This window comes from Crassostrea angulata, chromosome 4, assembly GCF_025612915.1.
Source record: "Crassostrea angulata isolate pt1a10 chromosome 4, ASM2561291v2, whole genome shotgun sequence".
In the NCBI taxonomy this organism is placed as follows: Eukaryota; Metazoa; Mollusca; class Bivalvia; order Ostreida; family Ostreidae; genus Magallana; species Magallana angulata.
Window position 1 is genome coordinate 27,554,366 of NC_069114.1, and position 27,449 is coordinate 27,581,814.

The 27,449-nt window shown below is 35.5% G+C and overlaps 2 protein-coding genes across 9 annotated transcripts in view; both read left to right on the top strand.

Annotated features, from left to right (window-relative positions):
- The window catches only part of LOC128179952 (kinase non-catalytic C-lobe domain-containing protein 1-like), a 36,699-nt gene extending 17,980 nt beyond the window's left edge, over nucleotides 1-18,719 (top strand). For 6 of the 8 annotated variants that reach the window (XM_052847655.1, XM_052847651.1, XM_052847653.1 and 3 more), the window contains exons 3-23: nucleotides 1,710-1,765; nucleotides 2,963-3,203; nucleotides 3,918-4,690; nucleotides 5,261-5,375; nucleotides 5,678-5,814; nucleotides 6,199-6,357; nucleotides 6,722-6,805; nucleotides 7,333-8,965; nucleotides 9,241-9,388; nucleotides 9,564-10,425; nucleotides 10,740-10,872; nucleotides 11,205-11,493; nucleotides 11,792-11,902; nucleotides 12,130-12,274; nucleotides 12,570-12,713; nucleotides 13,024-13,050; nucleotides 14,097-14,410; nucleotides 14,689-14,842; nucleotides 15,123-15,305; nucleotides 15,604-15,761; nucleotides 16,925-18,719. In XM_052847655.1, coding sequence (XP_052703615.1) covers nucleotides 1,710-1,765; nucleotides 2,963-3,203; nucleotides 3,918-4,690; nucleotides 5,261-5,375; nucleotides 5,678-5,814; nucleotides 6,199-6,357; nucleotides 6,722-6,805; nucleotides 7,333-8,965; nucleotides 9,241-9,388; nucleotides 9,564-10,425; nucleotides 10,740-10,872; nucleotides 11,205-11,493; nucleotides 11,792-11,902; nucleotides 12,130-12,274; nucleotides 12,570-12,713; nucleotides 13,024-13,050; nucleotides 14,097-14,410; nucleotides 14,689-14,842; nucleotides 15,123-15,305; nucleotides 15,604-15,761; nucleotides 16,925-17,156 — 6,098 coding nt within the window. In that variant the 3' untranslated portion in view covers nucleotides 17,157-18,719. Of the gene's footprint in view, nucleotides 1-286; nucleotides 1,004-1,709; nucleotides 1,766-2,962; nucleotides 3,204-3,917; nucleotides 4,691-5,260; nucleotides 5,376-5,677; nucleotides 5,815-6,198; nucleotides 6,358-6,721; nucleotides 6,806-7,332; nucleotides 8,966-9,240; nucleotides 9,389-9,563; nucleotides 10,426-10,739; nucleotides 10,873-11,204; nucleotides 11,494-11,791; nucleotides 11,903-12,129; nucleotides 12,275-12,569; nucleotides 12,714-13,023; nucleotides 13,051-14,096; nucleotides 14,411-14,688; nucleotides 14,843-15,122; nucleotides 15,306-15,603; nucleotides 15,762-16,924 lie in introns of those variants that run through there. The other 2 variants (XM_052847657.1, XM_052847656.1) reach the window with 2 other exon arrangements.
- An 894-nt stretch (nucleotides 18,720-19,613) lies between these two features.
- On the top strand, nucleotides 19,614-27,441 carry LOC128181751 (tetraspanin-33-like). The gene is made up of 7 exons (XM_052850267.1): nucleotides 19,614-20,137; nucleotides 22,427-22,615; nucleotides 22,852-23,040; nucleotides 23,825-23,959; nucleotides 24,286-24,336; nucleotides 25,792-25,908; nucleotides 26,597-27,441. The coding sequence occupies exons 1-7, from the start codon at nucleotides 20,054-20,056 to the stop codon at nucleotides 26,672-26,674; spliced, it is 843 nt and encodes a 280-aa protein (XP_052706227.1). The 5' UTR covers nucleotides 19,614-20,053; the 3' UTR covers nucleotides 26,675-27,441.
- Nucleotides 27,442-27,449: the final 8 nt, after the last annotated feature.

Genomic DNA, 27,449 nt, shown 5'->3' on the forward strand with positions numbered 1-27,449 from the left:
ATAAAATCAAGCATAATTTTGTATAAAAAAATGTTCTCTAATTATAAATGTTATCTTTTGGCAAAGCTCAATGGGTTATAGTGTTAACTACAAAACTGTATTAATTAAGTAATGAGTTCAAATCTTGCTGGGCCTTTCCAAAATTTAAAAAACTGGGTTTTTTTCCCCCCAAATATTGTAAAATTTGAAAACTGTAAAACGGTGAAAGTATTTTGATTGTAATGTACTTTTATCCCCAATAACGATAGATGTACTACCTAACCACCTTAATATTTGAAATTGTTTTTGATTTCTTTACTAGCTGTAAATTTGAAATTTTTCACTTGTTTTAATAACAACATTGTGCAAGTACTTTAGTTGATAAATCAGATATGAGGTAGCATATCAGGTTTTCCTTCTTTTCTTGAATCACAATATGGGTGGCGTCAGCTCTTTACAGATATCGCCTTCATTTAGAAAGACATTTTGCCCGGAAAGAACACAGGTACAATGTAAAGAGTTCATGCGAATATGATGACCGGGAGGATTTTCCTTAAGTCTGTCTATTCAGATTCAAATTGAATATATCTTTGAAAGTTTTGTTTAAAAACTTTTGTCCATTGTTGGGCCAGTTAATACAGACTCTTTTTACCTCGCGTTTACACGAACAGAAGGGGGTCAACGTTGAGCTATCTTTTCATGTAGATCCTGGCACGCCTCCATGCAAAATGGAAAAATAAAAGGTTTTTTTGTTTTATTATAAGAGAATGCGTATTAAAACAGTAGGGGTGAAATTGTGGAGCGTCTTTGTTTGGAGGCACTGGTGTGAGGATAGGACAATATTGGTATATCCCTTAAGCTGATTGTAGTCGTCTGTAGATATCACTCGCAGTATGACCCAAACTGTATGTTTTTGTACACCTGACTGGTATATATATACCTGATTATTAAACGTTGTACCAAAACAACCGTTAGTTGTGAAAACTTTGGTAAAGGATTTCTGACATAAGACTCACTTACAAAGGTAATTATTTGGGCAATTTTGTTCTAGCAGAGTGCCTCTACTTATGTACCATATAGTTCACTTGAAAGATTCACATATTGATTTCTTGCAAATGGAAATGTTTTTGTTTTAAGTCTGCAATGCCGTGAATACTGCAATATCTAATGACCTTTGGTGAAATCTATAATTTTTCATTGGAGGTCTGTAATACATGTAATTAAAATTACTGACTTTTAATGACTGTATAATGTATATTTGATATTTAAAAACACATAAGATCTTCAACAATTTTTAAAAGTTTTGTTTTCCTAGCTAGGATCTACTTGAAAACTGCATTCATTTTGTATTCTCTCAAAATCATTGTCTACCAATTGAATTAATGGCTACATGAAAACTTAATTTAAATTTATCTTGACCTGCCGCCTTTCTGTTATCAAAATCCTTAACCCTTTAATTGTTGTATAAGACATTTTATACGACTTGCTTACAATGTTAGACAACATCTTGAAACAAAAATTACAACCATTTTGACACTGTTTGTACATTTGTGACCCCCCTAAATGAAGACATTGATCAGTTTGGAGTATCTTTAAGGATCACAGAAGGGGGCAATATATGACACTAAGCCATGCACAAGTTCAGCCAGATCACTTCAAGTAGAATTACTCCATATTTTGTTTGATATTTTTTGCAGGTATCATTTATAGATTGTTGTTTCTGATTACAGATCCAGAGCCCCTATATATACCGCCAGAGTACGACAATGTTGGGAACTCAATTAAGGTAATTCTCTACCGTTACTGATATTAGGAAATCTTTGTGCATTGGTAAGTTCCTATTCTTAATAGGGAATATAAAATATAGCAGAAAAAATGGATTTTTAAATATTTTGAGAAACGGATCAATTTTTTACCAATACCTCGAGAGGATTTTTTTTGTGCATCAATAATGTTAGGTAAATTTTAAGTATTTCACGTATCAAAGCAATAAGGTATATAATTTTCGTAGAAGTTAAATTGTAAGATGAGATATACCAATTTTCTGAGCTTATAATTTTGTAAATAGTTATTCATTAAATTAACCAAAATAATCCTCTGTGAAAATATTTCTACATATATACATACAGTATGTAGGGGAAAATAAAAGTTATTTTTTTATGTGAAGTTCCTATAAAAAGAAAACTCAGCAGTTCTTGTCTAGGCAATGGGTTTTTGGGGAGAATCAATGATTGGTACTTTAAAATTTTGACTTCTAAGCATTTCAAACTTTAAAACTCCACACCAAGAATATTGACTAAAGTTGTTCTCCCAATGGGAATGTACAATAATTACAACACGCCTATGTGTGCTAAAATTTGTCATATAAAAATATTTTTGTTGCCTTTTATTCCTGAACAAATATCCGATAGGAAACACTTTTCGGTACAGCTCAATGTGAATTGTTTGCCCAGTATGGAATAGAAACAGTGATTAGTAGAAGAAAGGTATTTCTGTGAAGTCTGGACAAAGTGAATCAATTTTGATGATCCTGGGATTTAGATATTGATTAAAATATCATCAGACATTGGTGAAAGTAGATAAATCTTGTGGGCAGGTTGGTAGGTTGGTATTTTCTTCATCTCTCTTTTATGAAGTAAATTCAGGAATTTCTAGATTAAAACATTGTGAAACATTCATTTGATAAACATTGAAAGGAAAGAGTGAACTTACATGCTTAACTACAAAGGTTTTATGTTTTGCTATGATAAGGTTAGATACATGGGATAGTTTTTAACAGTAAGGATGTGATATACCTTAAGGTTTTCCCCATGCTTAGGATTTGAATCCATGCAACAGTTAAGTTTTATATGGCTTTTATAAGGTATTTAGCTCCTGTACATGCAACTTCTGTCAGCTAATATAGTGAAACAATGCTATTACCAGTAGATAAAGATTATAAATTTTTGCCACTAGTTTCTAGTCTTCTCTGATTTCTTGACAGTCCCACTTGTTTTCCCTTGGGATGACCCTGCTCTATGCTGCAGAATACAATGGAGAACCCAACCAGGAGATTTGTCTGGAACTGCGGGAACTGTTCGGATGTATGACATCGGAGCACCTGGACACTCGTCCAGACTTGGAGTCCATCATCACTCAATGTGAGGAAGAGTTGTGCGGGAAATCGTCTCAGGAGATCTGCTGTGGGATTGGAGGATTTGCTGCACCATTCACTCCAGCTCCTGGTGGGTGTCTTCTAATTAATCTTTTTAAAAAATACTGTAAACCGAGAAATTTTCGCCCCCATTTTATTTCCGCCCTTTTTGCCCTCGTCATCGTACAAATTTAAGACTAGCAAATTCCGATATCTCAAATTATCTTTCTTTTATTACAATTGTGTCTGGGCAAATTCAAGAGTCGGCCAAACTGTTTGCAAGTGTAAAGGGGAAAAAATTACAATTACTTTGTAGACAGATTTCATCAATGAGGAACATTTTTGTAAAATTGAGCATTAATATATTCAGTTTTGAATAAGGAGTTTTGAATGAAAATCCAGTTAGACTTTTTCGTACTAATATATGAAGGGGCATTGAAAGTATTGTCATTCACATACCGGTATCTATGGACATATCAGTATTTTAATTTAAAGAATTAACACCTTTGTAATGTGGCGATTAGAAATAACTTCTTGGATTGCCTTTATGTAATTGATGTAATTAATGGACAATGAAATTAAACGATTTAAAACCCTCCTCCATTAAAACCTGTACCGGTACTTCCAAGAGATGGAGTATAAGTGGTTTTTTCTGGTAGCATGACACAATTCTTATACTGATAGCCAGTATTTTAACTCTTCAAAAATGGTATTAGAAATTGAATGGGTCAAGTAGTGAATGTTCATAAAATTGAGCTTTGTTTGAATTTTTTTTTAACCATATGTGCATTTTTTTTTTTGGCAGATGTATCATCTGTTGTGAACTATACAGATATAACTGAGGGTCTCAACAGCTACTTAAATACCCAGTCTCTGATCATACCAAGCACAGACCCAGAACAACAGGAAGAACCCCAGCAACACTCCACCCCTACTGGATCTCCCTCAGGGAAACAGGAAGAAACTGGATCCGTGGATGACCCGGAGGAAGATATCGAGAACTCAGAAGACGTAGAAAACGAAGAAGACATGCCAGTCCGTGGAATGTTGACGGGAATGCCCCTCCCCACAGGGAACAGGGAGAGGAAAAATCCACCCCGGGGCTCCAATAAACAAGCATTTAATTTTAGTTCAAATTTAATTTCAAATAGTACCAGTGATAAGTTGTCCAAGGATGTTAACTTAAATGTGAATGAACCAGAGGAGATGTTGAGTGATTCTAGATTAAGTGAGGATGAACCCAAAGTGACAGTAACAGCTGAAATCAAATCTTCTGTGTCGCCCGACAAACCAAAGCCACCACTGCCAAGGAAACCTAGCCTAAAAGACCCGCCTGTTGTAAAGGCGGAGAGTGTCCTAGAATTGATGGATGTTGGGATGCCAACTGACATTAACAAGATGAAAAGTGGGGCTAGTTCCTCTACCCCTAAGACGGGTCCAGTGGAGGCCTTTACTGAAAACAAGGAACCCCAGGGTGAATCCTTGATGGATGTTTCTAGTTCATCCTCTGTGAAGCGGACCGAATCGTCCGAGACAAGTGGTTCTGAAACAAAGCCAAAGCGGTCAAAGAAAAAACAGGTATGTTTTCATTTGGTGTTTTGAGGCTAATGTTCATTACACTGTGCAAGTATTATTTCAATGATTCAGCGACCGTTTGTCTGACAGTTGGCATATAGATATTAAGTTTACCCAGCATTAGTTGTGTTTATAGAAGTCTTTAGCTGGATATCAATTGATCAGCAGTGGGATTAAATATAAATGTACATATTGCTGTGTGTTCACCGAGTTTGAAGAAGGGTTAGCATTTATGTGTAAAACTCCAGACCTCCATTGTCACACAACACTTGTGGACCCATTTTCTTGTTAAGCATTTACTAGCCTAAAAAATGATAAATGATCTCACTATAGACTGTAATTACAAATAAATAGCACATTACCTCTGATAAGGAAGGGATCAAGGCGACTGATTTATTCTGTTTTATACAGAATTCATGGTTTTCCTTTTTTTCCCTTTTTTTGACCCTTGAACTGTTTTTATGTGAATTTTACCATTTTGTATGATACAAAGGAACTTGCATTAAATGAATTAATTGGTCATATGATCAAATTATATCTTGGCTGATTTACCCTTATTGTTGATTTGATCAGGGTCTGACTATAAATGAGGTTCTTGACTCCCTCAATCGAGAGCTGACAGAGGAGGAATTGTGGGCCGTGTGTCGGGAGGGAATGATAGCGCTACAGCGCAAAAAGAAGCACTTACGTGAGTATAGAAAACCCAGCAGAAACTCACCTCGACCTTTAAAATTAAGAGATTTTCCCCAAATGCTAGAATGAATCCACAAAGAGTCACGAAATACCAAATATTCAGTAAAACTTAATTGGGTATGACAATAATAGATATGCAAGCATTTGGATCTGTTGTTAAAAAATGCTAATATGATTTTTCAGCAATAAAATCATGAACCTAATCTGAACTAAACAGGGGAACTCAAAGTTTCACCGATTTGCTGAAAATGTATAATACTTGATGTAGAATACAGTATGGTTTCTTTCATTTTTTAGCGGCATACATCTCACCAGATACATTGGTCCTCAGAGAAAATGGTAACTTGTCCTTCAAAGCAATTCCTGAGGATAAACCACTGGAGGTTATCTTCATGGCACCGGAACTACAGCAAAAGGGGAAGCTCTCGGACAAGGTAGCACTAACATTGGAAATAGCTGTCAGAACATCACAGTGATGCAATTTCATGGATTTTATAGATAGCTTTCACCCATGAATAAACATCCTCTGCAAATTATGACACATAGTCTTTATTTATAACACATGCAAGCGAATCAATAAAATTTCAACCCAACGAACATTTAAAAACATTAACAATTCACAAACATCAATTGTCCCGAACAATTTTAAATGATTGACAGCATCTAAAGCTGTAAATTGATTTAGACAGTTTGACATAGCCAAACCAAAAGATGTCTTAATGGCTTCAGTTAATCTAGATTTACAAATTACACATGTAAATTTTAAAAATGAAATAAGATGGGAATGCAAATTTTTCTATATGTTTATTTATTTGTAGACCTGTCTATATGGACTTGGAGTAACTCTTCGATGCGCAGGAGGTAAAAAGTACTCACCCATATCAGCAATGACTGTGTCGGAGGAGTTCAAATCCCTTCTGGAGGAGTTGGTTAAATCAGATCCTGCTGAGAGGCCTTCTCTTGAGACTGCCCGACTTGTAAGAGACAACATTGCTCTCAAGACTCATTAAAAATATATCTCATAAATTACCGTATCTCATAGTTTATTATCTATGAGATAAAGCAAGTCTCTGTAGTACTACCTAGTATTTAAAATTTACTTTTAAAAGGATATCAGTTAATAATAGTTGATATTTATTTTTAAAAAATTGAAAGGAATATAATGCCCCAAGTAAATAACCAAAAAAAAAAACCTGAAAATTTATTATTTCATTTTGCGTATATATAATCTTTGATATGTGTACCCTCATAGAATATATTTCCTTCTTTTTGATTTTACTTCATTAAATGTAAAAGAGCCGCTGACATGTTTTAAGGGATCCCATCCTTTCTTCATTTCAGAAATGTGATAATAATGAAGGGGGAAACAGTCTTCCATCGAACATTACCTGCAAAAATCTCTTCCATGAATCCTTCACCAAAATGGTTTGTAATACTTTATTTCCATTCTGTATATAGATATCCACTTATTTATTTGTTTAATAGTACATGTATTCTTCTTTGTCCAATGAGTTGCTGTAGCGAATGCTTTTGATGTTTTAGATGAGTAAGATCATGTGGTATATGTATGTAAATCGGCTTGTTGACCAGGTGAGCCGAGTGGATCTCAAGGCACTGAGTGACCACAGCTTCACAAGACTTCACTTGCGTTGTCAATCACATAACTCAATAATGACTATATTCCTCTAACAATTGACCAGAAAGCAGCCCAAACTATCTATATTAGATATTAAGACATCTCCAACATTGCACTTATTTTTCTTTTAAAATCCACATGATTGTGTCTTTTGAAATTCACTGTCAAAGCATAATCCACTTAATGTATAAGTCTTTGCAAATGTGTCACAGATTTGTATATAACAGCCTTTCTCATGAAATGAATGTAGCATTTGTAAATGCACAAGTAAACCATGAACAGTACCTGGATACCTAATTGAATGTTATTGTTACAGATGAATCTAACAAATAATGGAACAAAAGAGCTGGAGGCAGCGGAAGAATCAGTACCTGAGAAACCAATGGAAATGCCAAAACCCAAACCTAAACCTCCCCCCAAACCACCAAGTCCCATGTTGTCTGCCTTCCGCCCAATCAAAGGCCCTGTTATAAAACCTCAGATTGGGTCCTCCTCATCAGTATTTGCTCCTGTGGCGGTGAAACCCGAGGGTAAAGTTGGAATGCCTTCAGCCTTTACCTCATCGGCGACTCACTTCAAGCCCATCATCCTCCATAAGACTGGAACCTCGCCACCAGTGGAAGAGAAGAAGGTGGAAGAGAAGAAGGTGGAAGAGAAGAGAGTGGAAGATGTGAAGGAACAGGATGGAGATAATGACAAAGAAGTCGTCAGGAAACTGAAAGAACTGAAGAAGAATCTAATGAAACATAGGCAGCCTGTGAAAGAATCGGAGGTGGAAGAAAAAGAGAACCAAAAGGAACCACAAGTTACATCTGTAAAGTCTTCCAGTGATATTAAGAAGGATTTGGCAGAGGAGACTGTCAAAACAAAAGCTGGTAACACAGGTTCCTTGGACAATCTGCTTTCAGAACTCCAGAAACAGGGAGGTGTATCTGACACACAGTCATTAGCTGCAGCTATTGCACAACATCTGGCCAAAAGTTTACATGGAGGGCAGCAGCAGACAAATGATCAACAAGGGCAGGGACAAATGTTAGGAAGGCAAAGCCATATGGCAACAGCAACAGCTCCCAACATGAATCAAATGTTTAACATGCAATTAAATCAACAGATGTCAAATTTCCCACCCCAGTACCAGCAGCAGTTGATGGGTCAGACCATGACCCTGCCTCCTATGGGTCAGTTTGGGGGAGCAATGATGCCAGGGTACCCAATGCAAGTCCAGCTTCAACAGGACCCAAGGACTGGATTGTTCCAGATTGTTCCAGTTAGCATGGTAACTGTGAGCTCAGCTCCAGGTAGTCAAGCCAACTCGGATGAGTTCACCAATATGGAGGATACTACTCGGATGAGTGATCCTGGCAGGAGTCCAAAGCCTAGACCAAGGCGGTCTGGTAACGATGCATCCAACAGTCCCACTACTTTGCCAAAACAGAAACAAGGCAGACATGGAAGAACTGCCAAAGATCTAGTGCAAAAGACAGCAAACATTAGGTCTAAGAACCTCCAACAACAAAACATGCCAAGTATTTCTAGTCTTTCAGGTCCAAAGGATTACGACTCAAAGCAATGGTCTTCCAACCAAGACTCAGAAAAACTTTCTAGTCAAAACAAGGCATTTAACGGGGAGGGCGAGCTTCCCTCTGGTCAGTATAACTCCCTCCCCAGGCGGCAAAGTGTTCCACACAACTCGGCGGACTATCTCTTGCACCCCCAGTCCCAGAGAATCAGGTCCAACACCTCCTCCCCCTCCCCTTCCAAGGACAGTGGGGTGAGTGGGGTGAACGGTGTGTATAAACCCCCAGACCCGGGCAGCCTGATGGAGCGACTGCTGAACAGTAACACCAGCCTGACCCAGCAGCAGAAGATGGGGCGCCTAGTTCACCTGCTGAGGGAGGAGTTTGCTTTTGATGGCTACATGGAGAATGGAGTGGAGGACATCAACATGGGTAGGTCCCCTATGTTCAATATCTAATTGATCAGAAATACTGTTTGCAAGGTTACCATTATGATTTGGAGGTTGTTTTAACTTTCACCAAATGGTATTGAAAAATTATTAATTTGTCTAAAGTACATAGTTCATTACAATATATGGCTGCCTTCTTTGAGGGGAAATCCATGAAAATAACCATACATGCAGTGATAGTATCTGATTAAAACTTTAGGTAAAATATGGGTATATGCTACCTATATGCTTGATAAAAATTGGATGTTTTATTTTTAGCTGAGTATGTTATGTCCCTTGGGAGCCTGAAGTGGGAGACATTTTCGAGTGCCATTACTGAGAAATATTCAGATATGTACTGGAAAGTGGACCTGTTGGTGTCTTTGTTTGAGGCAGTCAACGGAATCAAACCAGCCATCCTCAATCAGTAAGTTTTCTTTTTTGAGATATTGCTCATTTATGAGACAGCTTAATTTGTTTATAGATTTATAAAAATTAAAGATGCTTGTTAATGTTAAAACTTTGATTTCCAATAAATACTAATGAAAGAATCAATGCAATTGAGATGTAAAATTCATGAATATTAATTTCTATCTTTTCAGGTCCAGCATGCCAAACAGGAATTCCATGCCACCACCTGACACAAGATTCAAACATGCTGATGACCCAGATGGCTCATCCTCAAGCATGTCTGAAGCCAATCAGGAGCACCCTTACAGAAAAAACAGGACCGACAAAGCTTTCAGTAACAGGGCTGGTGATAGGCTGGGAAGTCGACCACAGTCTGTGAATGTTTTACAAGCAAACTACGATACCTCAGATTCTACGGACAACGAGAAGATGGAAAGTAGACGAAGGCATCGTAGGAAACATATGGAAAAAGCAAAAAGTTCTTCCATGCACAACCTTGCCTCACATGCTAAAGGCTTCTCTGTTGCTTCAGATGGTGACAACGGTTTCCCTGGAGGAGATACATGTATTCCCAATATTAATGCTCAAACTGCCACTGCTGAAGATCAAAATACTCAAGACGTTAACCGACGCTTATCCTTACCTCATAACGGACTCTCCCCACGTGATTCATTTCAGTCCAGTTCTGGTGCAAGTCCTCGCGGATCTCATGTTCAGCCAAATCATTTAAATGACACTCCCACAAAAGATAGGTCCTCAGATGGTGGCCAAGACAGCCCTCACTTAATTCATGTTCAGAGCCAGAAATCGGACATTTCTCAACACTACCGCAAGAACCGGAATGCTGCGGTGGAGGGTAGTTTGTCATCTCGCAGTAGCAGCATATCAGATGTTCGCGGCCCCACTAAACTCACCCGCCACCTGTCTCAACTCTCGCTGAGCGAGGAGAAGCAAGAGACACTGACCCCATTCAAGCGGAACCACATCCTGTTTCATTACGCCATGATGCAGCTCAACATGTCTAAGGACCTGGAGAAATTCCTCCAAGATATTGTAAGTCTGATGAAATGAAATTTGTGATAAACACAAATAGCAAGTTTGAAAATTTTAAGATATTGAATGGTTTTTATGGGATTCTTTGACTATTTTGTGAAGGGTTATTTTTGCTGATTTTTTTTCTATTAACAAATAACACAGGTTTAAGGTTTTTTTCTATTCACCAAAGGAGTATAAAGAAATGTATTGTTTTTAATATAAATTTGCCCATGGACAGTAAGGGTAAATGATGCAATAATTACCAGTAAATAAGGTAGGAAATATTTTTCTCTATGTGGTAAAACTATTTTATTTATTTGACTTTATGGCAGGATGAGGAAAATGCGGAACGTCTCCAAATACAGCTTGCAAGCCTAGACCAGCAAATCATGATGGAAAGAAGAACAAAGAGAAAAACACAAGTCTTCTTCAATAAAATATCAGACAGTCACAAAAATGCAAAAGGTGAAGAATATTTAAATACACATGTATGTACCTGTATAATCTGTTAGATCTCGAATATTTCTTAAGAATTAATTTTCCATTTATTTCCCTGTATTGAAAAAATTCTTGGTTCTCATGTACCGTACATTGAATGGAATGATGTGGTACATTACATTTAATTGTTCTTGAATAAGATGTGTACCATGAATCTTTCATTGTGAATCACAAAAATTTTATATCACTAAAATTGATAAGATAATAGTAGGCTCTATTGTGTACCAATAGAGCATAAGTTGTGAGTTTTAGAGCTGACATTGTTTACTAATAAGGCTTATGTTTTGCATAATTAACAGACCAGAAAACAACAGTGTCCAAGGACCTGGAGGAGATGAGTCAGAAGATCCGGTACCTACAGCTGTGTAGGAGCCACATTGAGATGCTACAGACAGAGCTGGCCAGCATCAACCCCACCTTCCTCTTCTCTCTCAGTGCCGGGGTGGGGGAGGCCCCTCTCAGGCTGAAGCCCCAGTGTGACAACCCCCTGCTACAGTTCCAGACCTTCAGGGAGCCGCAGACGGGCTGTGAGATCCAGGTGGTGCAGGCTGGGACAGTGGAGGGCCTCATATCTTACCTGTTTGCTTCGTAAGTACCGGGTATAGGTCTTCCGATGTTAATGAATGCTTGATATCTCATATCTTACTTGTTTGCTTGGTAAGTACAGCCTTATTGGGCCTTTACATTAAGACAAGCTTACTTTTGATCTCATTCTTAAAATCACTTTTCCTCTAAATATTCCTTTAATAAAAGTGAGACTTTATGAAATTTGAGCCCATTTTAGCCTGAAAGCCATATCATTTTCCTGGCCACAGTATAATGTGTATCTTTTCAGTATTTCTCTGTTATGATTGGCCTTTGTCTATTAGTAAATTTGTTTTTACAGGACTGCATTAAGTTTTGGATATGTCCACCAGTTCTTTTTTGGTTTCCGATACTTTGTCAGCCCAGCTTCTCTCATGGACTTCTTGACGTCAAGATTTGCTGCCATCTCCAGGTATAAAACAGAGTTAGGCTTTATATTGTTCACATAAATCAAAGAGAAGGTCTTCCAATTTGTTAGGATAACAAAGTACTCAAATCCTTTCCGTGTTAAATATCAATTTTATCACAAAGATTTTCAGAATGATAAGAATTTAGAATAATAGTTGTTGAAAAATTGCAACAGTATGGTTTGTAAACAACAAAATCTTTGGGAAAAAACTATGAGAATTTTTTTTACAGGAGCAAAGCCCGAGAGACAAATTTACAGAGGTTACAGAGAAGGGTGGTGGATCTACTCCATTTCTGGGTGGAGGGCTTTTATCCTGTAGACTTTGAGGACAACGAGGACCTGATTAATTCCCTGCAGTTCTTCTTGGAGGAACAAGTAAAATATTGAGGGGTTTTTGTGGGGCCGTAGACTTCATTCTCAGTGTTGTATAAATCATCTTACAATTCTTCTTAGAGCAATTACAAATAAAATTGAAAACATATCAGATCCATACATATTAATATCTTGCAAATTTTTTTTCTGAGGAATGTACCATATTAACATATGAAAACATATCTAAACGAACTAGTTTAGATCTGTCAAAATTTTATATCTATCCTAGTTTTTGTTCACCAATTTAATACATTGTACTAAAATTGCAATAGGTCAGCTTAGTCTTGTCTTGTTTTAGGACATTGCGACATTTTCTGAAGAAGGCAAGAAACTGCAGGAGTTACTTGGCCTGTGTATGGAGGGCAATAGTCGTGACCTGCTGACCAGCGGTATTGTGGGAGAAAACGTCCACGTTTATAAACAGAATGGATCTACAAAGAAGGTTAGAAAAGATCTCCTCTTATATTGTAATAATCAGAAGATTCATTTATGTGGAGAAAAATATTAAACTAGAGTAATTATAAACATTTATATACACTACATGTATATTACAGACTTATATATTGTAATACATGTATTTGGCATCTTTCTGTTTATAATCTTCATAAATTCTGCAGATTTTTTTTTCTTCTCGTTAGCAATACGAGAACATATATATAGCACACATTCTCATAAAAAATGTTATTTCATTCATTGAAACTTGAGCAACATTTTTTTTTTTAATTTTGTGTTGTGACGTGCTCTCTTGATAGATCTCACTGGCTGACAAAATCCGCGAGGTAATCATATCCCATCATGCTTCTTCCATGTCATTGTTTGTAATCCATCATTCTGTATGCCTCATCATTCTTTACAGTAGATAGGCCGGTTATCCTTTTGTTGGCATTTCATTTATTATTAAACCTACTCCATTACAAAGTTGTCAATTTTACACTGCATGACTTCATGTTTTAACGTAATACTTTCCAACGTAATACGTTCTTTGCAACGAATAAAGGTACTTGTACATGAAAACCACTACATCATTTTTTTAAGAATTAAACAAAATCCCAAGTTTTGTTTTTTTCATTTGAATGAATTTCTGTTATTTTTATATGATTTCCCATTGTTTGCCACGTTGTGTGTCACATAATTTTAAAGAAAAAAAACTTCTCCTTCCTCTGATTTAATAAAACAATTCAATAATATTGAATACTAGTATTCTTGCAAATTTTTTAAGAAATCCCAAATGTTTATCATGTATAATGTAATTAAAGCTAGAAAGCCAGTTGAAAGTAATTTTTTTTATGATTAAATATTCCATCATTTTTTTATTATTAAATCTGTTGGTAGACATACTGAGATTACTGTACTAAATATTTAACATTTACATATTTTTTATAACATTAAAATTTCTAATCTATAGTATAGAAATAATGAAATTTACCATAGAAGTGGTTTTCTTTTTAGAAACTTCATACTTCTAAACTAATTAATTTTTTCTGGAAAAAAAATCAAGGTTGCTCCGGAATTTTCATTTCATTTTAATGTTAACTCATTTAAAGATGCTGCATATATTACATGTACATCAATTACTTGAGAATCGAAGGTAATCAATTTTGCAATGTATACAGTACATATACCTATGGCTAGAACTCATTTATCAGGTATGGTACCAGGGACTCCCCGTATCTAGATCTTACAGGTGCAGGATTAGAGTTTTCTCTCCTCTCTATTTGTACTTTTGATGTTCAAGAGATCCATGCTTTGTAATACACAAAGATCCATTTGAACAACATAAAGAACAGCTTGATTCATTCAAAATAATCAATTTATGGTATTTCAGTGGGACACTCTAAAAACTGTGACGAACAAAGGCACTCGCAAAGACCCTGCATGCATGAAGTCCGGGTTTTCTGTGTGTTTGGAGAAACGCAGAAACAGTCACCACATGGAGGAGGTGTACTTTCCGAAAACGGCGCGACGGACGGATGCCTTCACACTGGCGGACTACACCTCACAGTGTGTAGCTGAACAGCTGACCCTGATAGAACAGGGCATCTTCCAGATGACCCACCCCGTTCACTACCTGAACTCCAAGGCCTTGGGGGTCAGTGTGGCCCTCACCATGTCAGGGGCTCGCACCCCCTCCATCATGAGGTCAGCGATTTGTGTGCCGCTAGCGATTTTATATTACCGTATTTAATACAAAACGGCAAAATGAAGTACCGGTATTTGTGTAACATAAGAAATCTACATTACAATTAGATTATTAATATTTGGAATGCTGTTTAATACAATGAATGTGACACATGTTCTGCATATTTATAGTTGTGAATGAATTGATCAGCTAAACTTCAAAAATTTGGTTTATCGCGAATTTGGTTTGCTTTTGCCTTTGCATTTCTAAATTACAATGATGTTTTTGATATTTTTAGGTTAAATAACATGGAGGAAGCTGCTGCACCAAATGGAAACAGCTTATTTGTGTCAGAGATCTCAGACGATCCTGCTATAGAGAGGATGATTGACCACTCGCGAGATATCTCACACTGGGTAGCTGCCGAGATAGTCAGCTGTAGCTCATCCAAGGTAATAGAAATCTCAGTATTTTAAAATTGGTGTCTCAGCATTAAAGTAATTTGTCATTTAAGACTATAAAGAATAAAAAAAATTGTTACACTTGAATACTCATATCAATTACAAATTGAACAATTCAATCAAAAATAACATGCACCAAATCATGCTATATTTACAGTTGGTTCATTAACCTAAAAATCAGCTAGAATTTCAATAACATTTACAAACATGTATATGCAAGCTGTTGCATTTGCAAAAAATGAACTGCAATTAAAAACATTGTTTTTTGCAGAGCCAGGTTGCTGTTCTTAGCAAGTTCCTGCATGCTGCTCAGCTGTGTAAGGAAATGAGGAACTATGCGACCTGTCTGGCTATAGCTGATGGTCTGGAGAATATCATCATCAAGCAACTCCCTGCCTGGAAGAATCTTCCCACTAAGTCCTATGCTGTCATGGAGGATCTCAAATCTGTCCGGGTATGAATTAATTAAGACTCTAAGAGTGGAAAGTGGTGGAAAGAGAAAGAGAAGGGGAGGGGGTCTTGTATTTGTCATAGATAAAAAAAAAAATCCTAGCACTAAATTGTGTCTTGAAGGCTCTAGGCAAAACATTTGTATTCTTGTCTAAGGTTTTCAAACTTAATGGGATTCATTTGAGTTAAGGTCCTAGAAGTATCATACTACCGGTAAATAAATGGAATACTACCGGTTAATAAAATGGAGTACACGGCTGTTAAAGTTTTAATTCTTGACATCATTGCAATGTGTTTTTCAGATGTTTCTCAAGAATGATGCCATGTCTTTGATGAAGCATGCAGACAGCCATTTGTATCCCACAATTCCCTCTGCTCTGTTGTTCCTGTTACATGTTCAGCAGCAGGAAATTGGCAGCTTCAAGCTGGCCAATGACATGGTCAAATGGAGCAAAATCAGGTAGGTGCAACTCCAAATCCCACTTTCAGATTCATGGAAATATCTGTCATATGTCACTTACCGTATCTGGTAAATTCCAAGATAAATTGATCCTGATGTGTGTCCTTTCATTAATGATTGCATATTAAGTGAGTAATGACTTAACTTTGCTATTAATCAGTGACAAACTGGTTCATGTTAACTAATTATAACCCCGCTCTGAAGGAAAGGGGGGAGGCGGTACAGTAAAACACGCTTATAACAAAGTCCCAGGGACGGCCAATTTAACTTCGTTATAAGCGTAATTCGTTATATCCGTGAAGTTTACAACATGAAATAGAGACTTGGGGAATGAAATTCACTTCGCTGTAAGCGTCAATTCATTATATGCGTGTTCGCTATAACCGTGTTTTACTGTATATTGTTTTACCCTTGTGTGTCTGTCCATCCATCTATTTGTCCGTAACAAATTTCTGTCACATTTTTCTCGGAATCTATGAGTCCCAGATGCTTGAAATTTAACACACTCTTTGTTTAGGTATGCCATATGGTGGGATTCATTTTTTTTTACCAATCAGACATCAACTTCCTGTCAAATGATTTTTTATAATAAATTATGATTATTTTTATTCCAAATTTTTTAACAAATTTAACAAGATTTTTCAGCAACTACAAGTGCAGAGGCTTTAAATTTTAATACACTCTTTATTAAGACATGCCATTTTGTAGGATTCATTTTTGTACAGATGAGATGTCAACTTCCTGTCAATAACAACTTTGTTTCTTTTAAGCTTGAATTTTTTAACATATTATTATCATCAAAGTTTTATCGCAACTAGAAGTTGCAGAGGCTCGAAATTTTAACACACTCTTTATTTAGGCATGCCATATTGTAGGATTCATTTTTGTACAAATTAGATGTCAACTTCCTGTTAATAACAATTTTGTTTACTCTTAGCTTAAATTTTTAAACATAATTTTGTCAAAGTTTCTCGGCAACTATTAATAGCAGATACTTGGAATTTTGAACACATTCTTTTTTAAGCAATTTTTAAATGTCTTACAGTGGGTTAACTTTCTGTTGACGACTTCGTTATCTTGCTCATATGATATCTTGTTTTGTCTCATAGCAAATGATATTATGAATGTGCTCATTTTTTATGATCACAACATCTCCTTTTCAGGTCCATTGCCCAGACAGTAGACCAGATTCGCATCTTCAAGGACCAGATGTACGGGTTTGAAGCCGACTATGAAATGCAGGACACGCTGATGCAGAGGGTGCGAGAGTTCAGTTCTCAGGATATCCAGTCCATCGCTGCCCAACACGACACCAACTACCACAAGATGCCCAGCGGCGGTGGCGGTATTACTGCCGCCTTCCGCAAAATGAAGGGAAAGTTTCAGTCCAAGTAGACTAGGAGAGATAATATAGCTGTACTGGTAGAACCTGGGAAGGGTATATTTAGGGCAAGAGTGTGTAGTTTGAGCTGTACCGTAGACCAGTCCACCTTATAATGTGGCCCTCCATTGATTGTGGAACTTGACAAAGACCAGGAACTTGTTTGAACTTTTATATCGCTGTTTTATGTAAATTGGTAACACCTTAAGGAAATGATTTGGATGTCTGGTGACGAGAGACAAGATTAGGAGACAGATTTAAACATTTAAAAGTGCAGCGTTAGTCAGATCTTATAGAAATGTACAATTTCAATCAAATGGAAATTTTCTTTGTATATTGTAGTGATATTACAAATTTTGACTTTTACACAGTTAGTGTTGATGTAAATAAAAATTTATGTTGTAGAATTTACTAATTAATTGATGTATAGATCTGAGTGAATATTAGTTAACGACTGCTATTATGTCTTGCCCTATTTTATTCACCATAAATGTATACACTTTTGTGCCAAAGTAATTTTGTGACTTAATTTTGCAATAACTGCTTTTCATTCCAATTTCATGTCAGTAGAATTAATGCAATAATTTCATTCTTATTCAGTGGAAAAAAAATCAAAATGATATTGCATCAAATTAAAACACATAGCTGAAATAGAATATTTTTTTTAATCTCTAGTTTACTATTAAGGAATAATTTTTCAATTTAATTTATTTTAAAAAAAAAAACGTTATTGACACACTTTACCAAAGAGTAAAGGAGATATGTTTAAAGGAGTAAGATTGTTTTATTTTTACTCTTGGATACTAGCACTTACAATAGCAACTCCTTACTGGGGAAAAGAAAAACAAAAAAATACAAAGTGCCTTGTATGGAGAGAATATAAATGTTTGTTCATCAAATTTTTTACAATGTCATTTTTTTTTATCTTCATGAAAATCACATTCTACAGGGTTTTTTCTTCTTCCAAAGTCGGGATTTTTTTTTTATTGATAAGTGCTTTCCTGTAGGTTAGACACATTTACGCCCATATAGGTAATTATATGTTGTTATACAAGGCACAAAAAAAGAGTTCATTTATGTGTCTGTTGTCAGTGTCAACTCCCGTCCACTGAATGTTAATTACGCCTACACGGACACTGATGTCCTTGAAATATGTATTCTATAGCCATCTGTGATAACAAACTGAGTGACTATTTATACCATGTACTTATATCCATACATTTCATTTTTTATTTTTTTGTAGAAACATACACCTTATTTATATATCTGTTTACATGATTTTTTGTTTGCATATTTTAATGATGGTTCGATTGTGATATTGCATATATCTGTATTAATACGTTGAATTCCAGGATATATACGTGTACATATCATTTTTATTATAATTTTGTTTCCTTTCTAACTGTGTACTCCAAAATATATATTACAATGTTCTTATCGGAAAAATGTTTGTATGTGGTTGAGTTATGTAAAGTTTAAACTTTTATACATAATATATACACGTAATATATGAGCATTTATATCATCACTCATGTTGAAACTGAAAATAACAGTAAAAATAAATGTGATTAAATGTGCTTAGAAAATTATTTTTTCTCTTTAAACATAATGCACGGTTCAAAACGAGGGGGGGGGGGTTGTTCCAACATTTTTAATTCACACAGTTATCAAAAGTGGTACGGTATTTATCCCTTTGACAACCCCCACCCCCACCCCCGGAAAAATTTTCTGGTTCTGTGCATGTTGAACAGAGCATCAATGATTGAGGGCCAAATTGTTTATCTATTACATGAATAAGTAACGTAACATTTGGAAGGTCCTGGTGTGATTCATGACACATTCATGTGTCAATGTGGTGAGTTAGCCAGAGATGTACATCGAGTTAATTGTGTACAAACAGCTGATCAGCATGTGTTGATGATATGTTTCTGAACAATTTCTGTTCGGACCCCCCCCCCCCCCCCCCAGCGCAGGGGAAAAGAGGGGGTAAAAAAAACAAAGTCATATCTACGGGTCCTTCGTCGCGTGAATTATATAACCATTCTTCATGGAGATAATTGTTTTCTTAAGAATTCTTGGAAACTGGTTTAAAATCCTATGACGTATTTTTTTTTTTGTAGTTCACATGACATATCGCTTTTGATTGGGCTTCAATTCCCTGTGCTCGTTAGATTAATTTACTTCATAATGATTATACAAAGGATCTTTGGGAAAATGTCGATCCGCCCCCTATATATATAATCATAAGATAATTGATAAGGCTAATCTTGGCTTCTTGTAATGAAGGACTCCTGTGTAAAATGACCGGCGTGAACCAGTGCATGCACTTCTCGCGATGATTAATTAATGTACATAATACTTTAAGACCACAATCTGGGCGAGTAGCACAGGATTGACACATCCGTCTATACTGTGTAGAAAGACAGTCTATTGATCTATAAACTCGTCCTTTTTTTGCTATTAAAAAAGAAATGAGCATCATTTCGGAGGATATATCCTTCTGTGTGTGTGGTTTTTTTTTACTGATTAATCAATAATTTGCCAAGAGTGAAAATTTATGGAGAAGATAAACCCCTATGGATAGATATAGATCTCTACAGATGTACGTGAGCTATTGGCCCTCAGGCTTGTGAAAGTATCCTTATCAATAAAACACGCGTGTGTGTTGGGGTCTGTGTCATTTTGTGTTACAATAACAGAGTGTGTGTAGTAGCAGAAAAACACAGTTTTAAAAGCACTTACTCTCGCAAAAACGGAGAAATTAATTTCGTGATGGAAGTGGCAACTACACTCGAGTAATCGGTATTCAGTATGTGTAATGTATATGTACACCGTACAGTGTTTGTTTTAGGATCTGGCTTCGTGTGTATGGAAGTAAGGATTTAAACATAAGGATATTTTTAACTTTAAAATGGCGCCGGGTAGAAGAAGGGATCGAAGCTCCGTGAACCCGTGTCTGAAATACTTCATTTTCTTGTTTAATTTCGTCTTCCTGGTAAGTTGACCGCGGGAAATCATGGTATTTGTTTTGACTGTTAGTGTTTTCTGTTCCGTTAGAATAACTCTAGTATTCAGTGAATTTAGCAAGTTATTGTGTTGTAACGATAGGCATTGTGATTGTGAAAGTAGCTCGACTCTGTATAGCCAAACTGGGGTCGTAGATCTAATCCATGGTTGGTCCCAGCAGCAAATCTTCACGTTTCGTATCAATGTTATTTTATCTCTCTGGCTTTGAAAATAGGTTCACTCATCATGTTTACGATAAGGAAAGATATATTGATGTTCATTCAAACTTAGTCTCTTCCCTATTTTATAATTACCCTTCAATAAAATTTCAATATTGCAATGAGAGAGAGAGAGAGAGAGAGAGAGAGAGAGAGGGAGGGGTATGCATTAGTGGTTGTGTTGTATACAAAACGGTGGAAATTGTGTGAACGTATTGAAGAACCACGCCCTGATAACAAACGTTATAAATCGATATTTCTATCCCCACGTAGACTGCTATAGCTAGAATACATACTACATATATATACTAATACTGTTTTGTAACTTGACTGCATGATGAAGGATTTATGTGACTAATATTACCACTATCTAACATTGCTAACTAAACTTAGTGTATAATCTTCTTATACATGATTTTATTTTGTGAAAATATCTTTTTATCCGTGCATGTATATGTTTATATTAAGATGGTATGTAGGTACAAGTTTACTTCCTTTTCTATTTCTAGTCACGTGACGGCGTCTAAATTGTTATAAAAGTCACGACTGTGTAAATTTACCTGGCCCGAGGGATATACCCCTATATTGTTACAACGCAAGTTCATCATCACCTGACGCGGCATTTAACCATAAAAACCGACCTACCATCCGTAATAAAACTTTATACCATTAGGCCCAGTTATTTATATCATCAACAGTGATTATTGTAATACAAGAAGTCTTCTAAAAGACCCACACCCCAAGTTGATACCATTTAGTGGCTTTACCGTGCAACATCTAGTCTAGATATTTCAAAATTAATGTCCTGCGGGTTTTAAAAATATACAGCTATATATTCAGTTACTACTTTTTTTTTATCAAGCATATTCAAGTAAGAAAAAGATGAAATCGGGAAGGGGGAAGGGGGAGGGCTCTTGAAGATTGTTACTTATGATATAACAGTTAACTTTAGTACACAGTTAAAAAAATTATGTTCAGATTTAACAAAAATTACTTCCTAGATATGTCTCTGCAGATATGTTTATTTTACTTAAAAGTGGATGAAGTATTAACTCATATTGTGAATGTTAAGAGAGAAAAATCAAGACGCTTATCTAAATTTTAGTGAGTTGGATAAATGGAAAGATTATTATATCGTATATGAAATCAGCAACGCTACAATGCACATGCCATAAATTATTCATTAAACAATCAATGATCATCATGTGATATTAACAATATTGTAATTCTTTAAAAAAATACGTTATTAACAATAGAGGGTCTGGGAACTATTGAAAACGAAACAGCGAGAAATTCAAGAAGAAAAAATGTGGCATGCAATAAACACAGAGAGTACCGCGGGAGGGTGCGTGTGCATAGTCGATAAAAAAGGAGGGACTCTAAGTAGTAAATCCAATTTATTATAGAGTACGTAAACATTTTTCAACAGATTGTAAAATTGCATATTATAAGGTTTGCAAAAGCAATAGAACAATGATACAGGCTGTTTAGCTTTCGGTCAATGTCCACGCAATTACATTTTTTTACTTGATTTATTTGCGAATTGATAAGGAACACCAATTTCTCCTCTGTCTCTTTAGTTCGGTTACATAAAAACATAGAAAATGTTTTCATACATCATAAACTGATTTGCTGCCACGTTTTGTGTATTGAAAAACATGTTGATGTTATTATGCATCTTTTAATATTTTATGAATGGAGAAAGGCGAAACACATATGTTAGTAAGGTTTTTACAGTGGAGGATTTTCTATAGAAGTATTGAGCATGAAATCCATCTACAAATTATAGCCTTTTTTGACGAATGACTTGGTATTGTTTTTGCGAGTCGGTTAAATACAGTTTAAGCAATTCCTTAAGCAAGTATATATGCATTTTATTGACCCGAGTAAGAAAAATTGGATTCGAACATGTCAGTTTCGTCTAATTGCCTGTGATTTTTCCTGTAATAAAAAAAAGGAATTATTATAACATAATTTAAAATCAATAGCTATGTTTACGAATGTTTCAAAAACCACCAATACACAATTTCTGAAATTTTCTTGAATTTTTCCTGTTTTAGTTGATTGGAGTGGCCACGGTCGGATTAACGTCCTGGATTATCCACGAGAAGGATAAAAAGATTACCTCCTTTATCGATGTAGTGCTGGACCCTTCTCTCTTACTTCTCATCGCAGGATGTATCGCAACCCTCATCTCTTTCCTGGGGGCCATAGGGGCCCTCAGAGAGCACCAATCCATGCTCACAGCGGTAAGATTTTATGGGAACGCGCCTGCGCTCTTGACAGCGCTTATATCTGTCCAAAAACGAGAATACTGTTAATATTACATGATATTGTTTTCTCTACATATATATCGTATTATCAAAACTTTGATACGTAATAAAACTCATAGAATTGAATTAATAAAACCAGCATCGAAGTAATTAAAAACTGGTAATTAAAAAATGACGCTTGGTTTGAAATAACAAAAAAATTTCTTCTGCAGTACTCCCATTTGGTGACACTTTTTATCTTCATCCAAGTTATCGGTGTGGTGTTCGTTTTCCTGTTTTATTACGACAAAAGTATATTCATCAGCCTTAAAATATATCCAGACGACCTCTTTAAGGACGCCATAGTCAGGTATCGGGATGACCCGGATCAACAAGACTTTATAGACGGCTGGCAAAAAGAGGTACTGTAAGGTTTCATTTGATAGCGAACAAAAAAAATGTTCTTTCTGTAGGGATTCTATGAACTGTTCTGGTTGTAACATTTTTCACTGAAATGATAAGCCTTATGTTGTACAGTGATTGTGCTACAGTTTTTGTACATTTCATTTGATAGATAAATTGCCGTAATTTGTACCTTGATTCTATACAAATTGTTGCCCGTTACAAAAATGTTCCTCCTTTAGGGATTCTATAAACTGTTCAGATTGTAACATTTTTCATTGAAATGATAAGCCTTTTGTTCTACAATGATTGTGCTAGAGTTTTTGTACATTTCATTTGATAGATAAATTGCTGTAATTTGTACCTTGATCCTACACAAAGTGTTTCCCGTCCGTAACAAACCGATATTAAGGCTTCGTTCCCCTTATGGCTTCATTACTTTCTTTACGCTTCTTAAAGTAACTGAATAATTCTAGTTATTTCACCGACTAGATTCTCTAGAATTTTGATAAATCAATAATGTATAAGTATTTACCGTTTTGGTACACCGATGGCCTTGCAAATACCGGAGTTTTAGTTTTAGTGAATTGTGTACAACGTTACTTCTTGTACACAATATTGTTAGTCCGAAAACTTATTAAATACACTGTACTCTTCTTGTTGAAATGATTCATTGTATATATATAATATAGACGAACCGCAATGACGATTTTTTTGTTGTTTGATTTTTTGTGTGTTTTGACTGTTAATTGAGATAACGCTTTCTTTTGTGTGGTACATAGGATGATTTCCGTTGTTTTGCAGATGGACTGTTGCGGCTTTAGCGATGACGACGAAGGTTACAAAGCCTGGAATAACAACATTTACTATAACTGCACAGACGAAAATAAGAGCGCCGAGAAGTGCGCAGTGCCCTGGTCATGTTGTGTCCTCAAAGACGTAAGGGGCCTTCATTCAATATATGCTGTGTCCTCTAAGACTTAAGGGACCACATATAAGATTTATATGAATTGCAATTGGAAAGATAATTTTTTTAGCAGTTTATTTGGTTATAAACCAGCGTCATTTTAAACTTGTTTTGATGCAGGAAAAAAGATAGTTACACCTTACCGAAAGTCCAAGGTCTTGTTTAAAAAAATGATTCTATTACCATAAACTTTAAAAACATTACCCGTTGAACATGTACGTTATATTTAGCTAAGTGCGTGAATTTGGTACAAATCTACATCATGTACATTAAGTGTGGCAATGTTTTTCTCTTCTAGGGGGACCGGCTTAATTTACTTTGTGGCAACGGGGCGTTGGAACAAACAAGTGTAAGTAGATGCTTGTAAAGGCAAGTGATTATGGCTCATATAGTGTAGTATTAATGCAAAAATAGCTAACTAAGTTTAAAAAGAAATTCGTTAAGCGTATACCATGTTTGACGGAAATTATTATTATTCTAAAGGGGCATGGTCACGATTTTGGTCAAAAATTATTTTTTCGATTTTAATGTTTACAATGCATCAGTAAAGCATTTGTAATAGGTAATCAAAATTTGAGTGTCATTTGTTGAGTTATAAGCGAGTTACAAAGATCACAATTCTTCGCTAATGTAAACAAAGCTTTTGTTTACATTTGGGACGTTTAAGTAAAAATACCAGTTTTAGACCTAAAATGAATGTGTTAATCATTAGGAACTGTTTATTTATGCTTAAAATGAATAAGAAGATAGATAAATCAGCTTGAAAAAGATTTTTTACTGGTATATTGAACCTACGTAAACAAAAATAGGGCACGAGCCTTGTTTACATGATGAAGAATTGTGAGCCCTGTATCTTGCTTAAAACTCACTGACTGGCACCCAAATTAGATTTGATTATTAGGAATACATTTCTAGAGCATTGTATATAATAAAAACAGATAAATAAAATTTGATCGAAATCGTGACCATGCCCCTTTAAAATAACTTAGGGTATATTATGTTTAACGCATTTCTTATAGTATTAATTCAAAAATAGCTTACTACTAAAGCTTGAGAAGAAATTCGTTCAGCGTATAAATACTTTGTTTGACGGAAATTTAAGTGTATATTATGTTTAACACATCTCTTAGAAAATCCGTTTAGCTTAAAGTTAAAACCGTACCATGTTTGACGGAAATAATTATTTTCTAAAATAACTAAGCCTATATCATATTTATCTCTTAGAATTTAAAATTTGATAAACTTTGATTTAAATGGACGTGTTCACTTTTGATTTCGGTCTCACTTGAACAGAAAGAACGCATAGCGGAGGACTGAGATTAAGATCAGGGATGAACCCATCTGAATTTTATGACAATAAGAGCTTTATATACATGTATATATATATATATATATATATATATATATATATATATATATATATATATATATATATATATATATATATATATATATATATTTTTTTACATTTTCCAGTGTCTTTGCCTGTGATAACACTACGTATCGATTTTGTACTATAAAACCCATAACTTCAAATGACGCCAAATTGAGGCGCCAGCGGGGTTTGCTTATATATATTTAAATATTTCATCGTACAATGGCACACAATTATATAAATATAAGTAATAAGGAATCATTCTTTGAATATTATGAGGTGATAATTTCGGTCGGTGCGTGATCAAATCTATCATAAAGCCCTTCGGGCTTTATTGGATTTGATCACACCCCGACCAAAATTATCGCCTCATAATTCTCAAAGAATGATTCCTTATTACTTATATAAATCTCTCTCTTTCGTCCACAGTCTACTCTACTGAACAACCAGATCTACACGAGGGGGTGTCTGAAGGCGGTCAGGGAGTGGGTGGGCTCCAACCTGTTTGTGTTCGGCTGTATTGTCATAGGTGTACTCATTCCACAGGTGGGTTGATTTAACAGGTGCTGTATTCCATAGGTAGTGTCGTAATTTTGATTATACAGGTAGAACCGTTTTAACATGAGCTTGGACTTTGTGTAGTTGTGTCAAACAGCAATGTGACGTAGGCCTGTCTATTTCATTGCTGGCCACTCAGCCAAAGCTCAGTGAAATCAACAAGATTTGTCTGGCTTTTGAGATAAGATTACGCAATCGGTGTATATTTCGCTTGAAACCGCGTCATATTTAACTTGTTTTGACGCAAGAAATAGATAGCTACGTCCAACCGAAAGTCCAAGGTCTTGTTAAAATGGTTCTATTTTGTATATATCAGTATTTTACATAGAAGGAATTGCCAATCTTTCGATATATGGAAGTTACAACCAGGATTTTGAAGTTTGAGGTCAACCTGAGCGTTTAGTGTCTCAATCAATTTAATAATTTTAATATAGATCGTTATAGAATAGGTTGCATTATTCTTAAACAGCTTAGATTTGTCAGTAATAACATGAAAATCAACAGGTTTTCTCAGGAAATAGCAAACAATGCTCATTTGATGTACATGTATTTAATGTATGTATGTGATTAAATCTCGTTGTTTATTGATTTCGCAGATGAGTTATTTGAATTAAAACGTACATTTACCAAAAAAATGAAAACTTTATCTAACGTGAGGTATTTATTGATTTCGCAGATGATGTCCATTTGTTTTGCTAGAAACCTCAACGATCAAATTGCTATACAGATATCCAAATGGCAGTACCAGCGGTGATTAATATGTGACGTAACCTTAGCTACCGGAAACATACATTCATCGGAAGAATCAGACAATGTGATGATTACCAAAAAGTCCCAAACTTCTCGCTATTGAGATTTTTAAACTCATTATTATACATTGTACATGATGTATTACCCATATATACAGTGTTTATGCATTAACCCCGACGATCCAATGCGGCCATTTTAACGAAGAGTTGCATAGATATTCTCTTTTGAGAAGTGGACAGACACGGATGTAGGCTATGCCTGTCCAATTCTCGAAAGAGAATATTGCATAGAGACTGTGATGATGCGATTTTTGTTCTACAATCAAACCAATTCACGTGTTTGCTCATGGTGTGCAATATTTTGTGACTATATAGGCTAGAAATAAACAGATTTTCGTGTGTATACAGATACTGTGGCATACTAGTAAAGCATAGTTACGAAACACACACAAAAAAAAGTATTGCGTTCATAGAAATTTCAGAGGTTGAATATCATTTCTTTGACTTTCATTAAATTTCTCTTGCAAGATCACAGAAGCTAGAATATTTCATTATTTATTTACGAATGGCTTAATTGTTTTTTTGTCCATCAGCATTTAAATCACTGCTTACAGGATTATAGGTTATAATTTTAAAAGCCATTGGAGGTGTTTTTTTTTTATTTTGTGTGCGTAATGTCAAAATTTACACCATTATATACGCATTTACACATATCAGTAAATTTTGAAATGTATTTTCTTTGCTTTTTATTAAAATAAATGTTTTAAATACATGTGTTTG

Coding starts and splice junctions, on each gene's coding strand:
- LOC128181751 (XM_052850267.1), top strand. CDS start 20,054: ATGGCGCCGGGTAGAAGAAGGGATCGAAGCTCCGTGAACCCGTGTCTG. Junction 23,960..24,285: donor CATGTTGTGTCCTCAAAGAC/GTAAGGGGCCTT, acceptor TTTCTCTTCTAG/GGGGACCGGCTTAATTTACT. Junction 25,909..26,596: donor TAGGTGTACTCATTCCACAG/GTGGGTTGATTT, acceptor TTGATTTCGCAG/ATGATGTCCATTTGTTTTGC.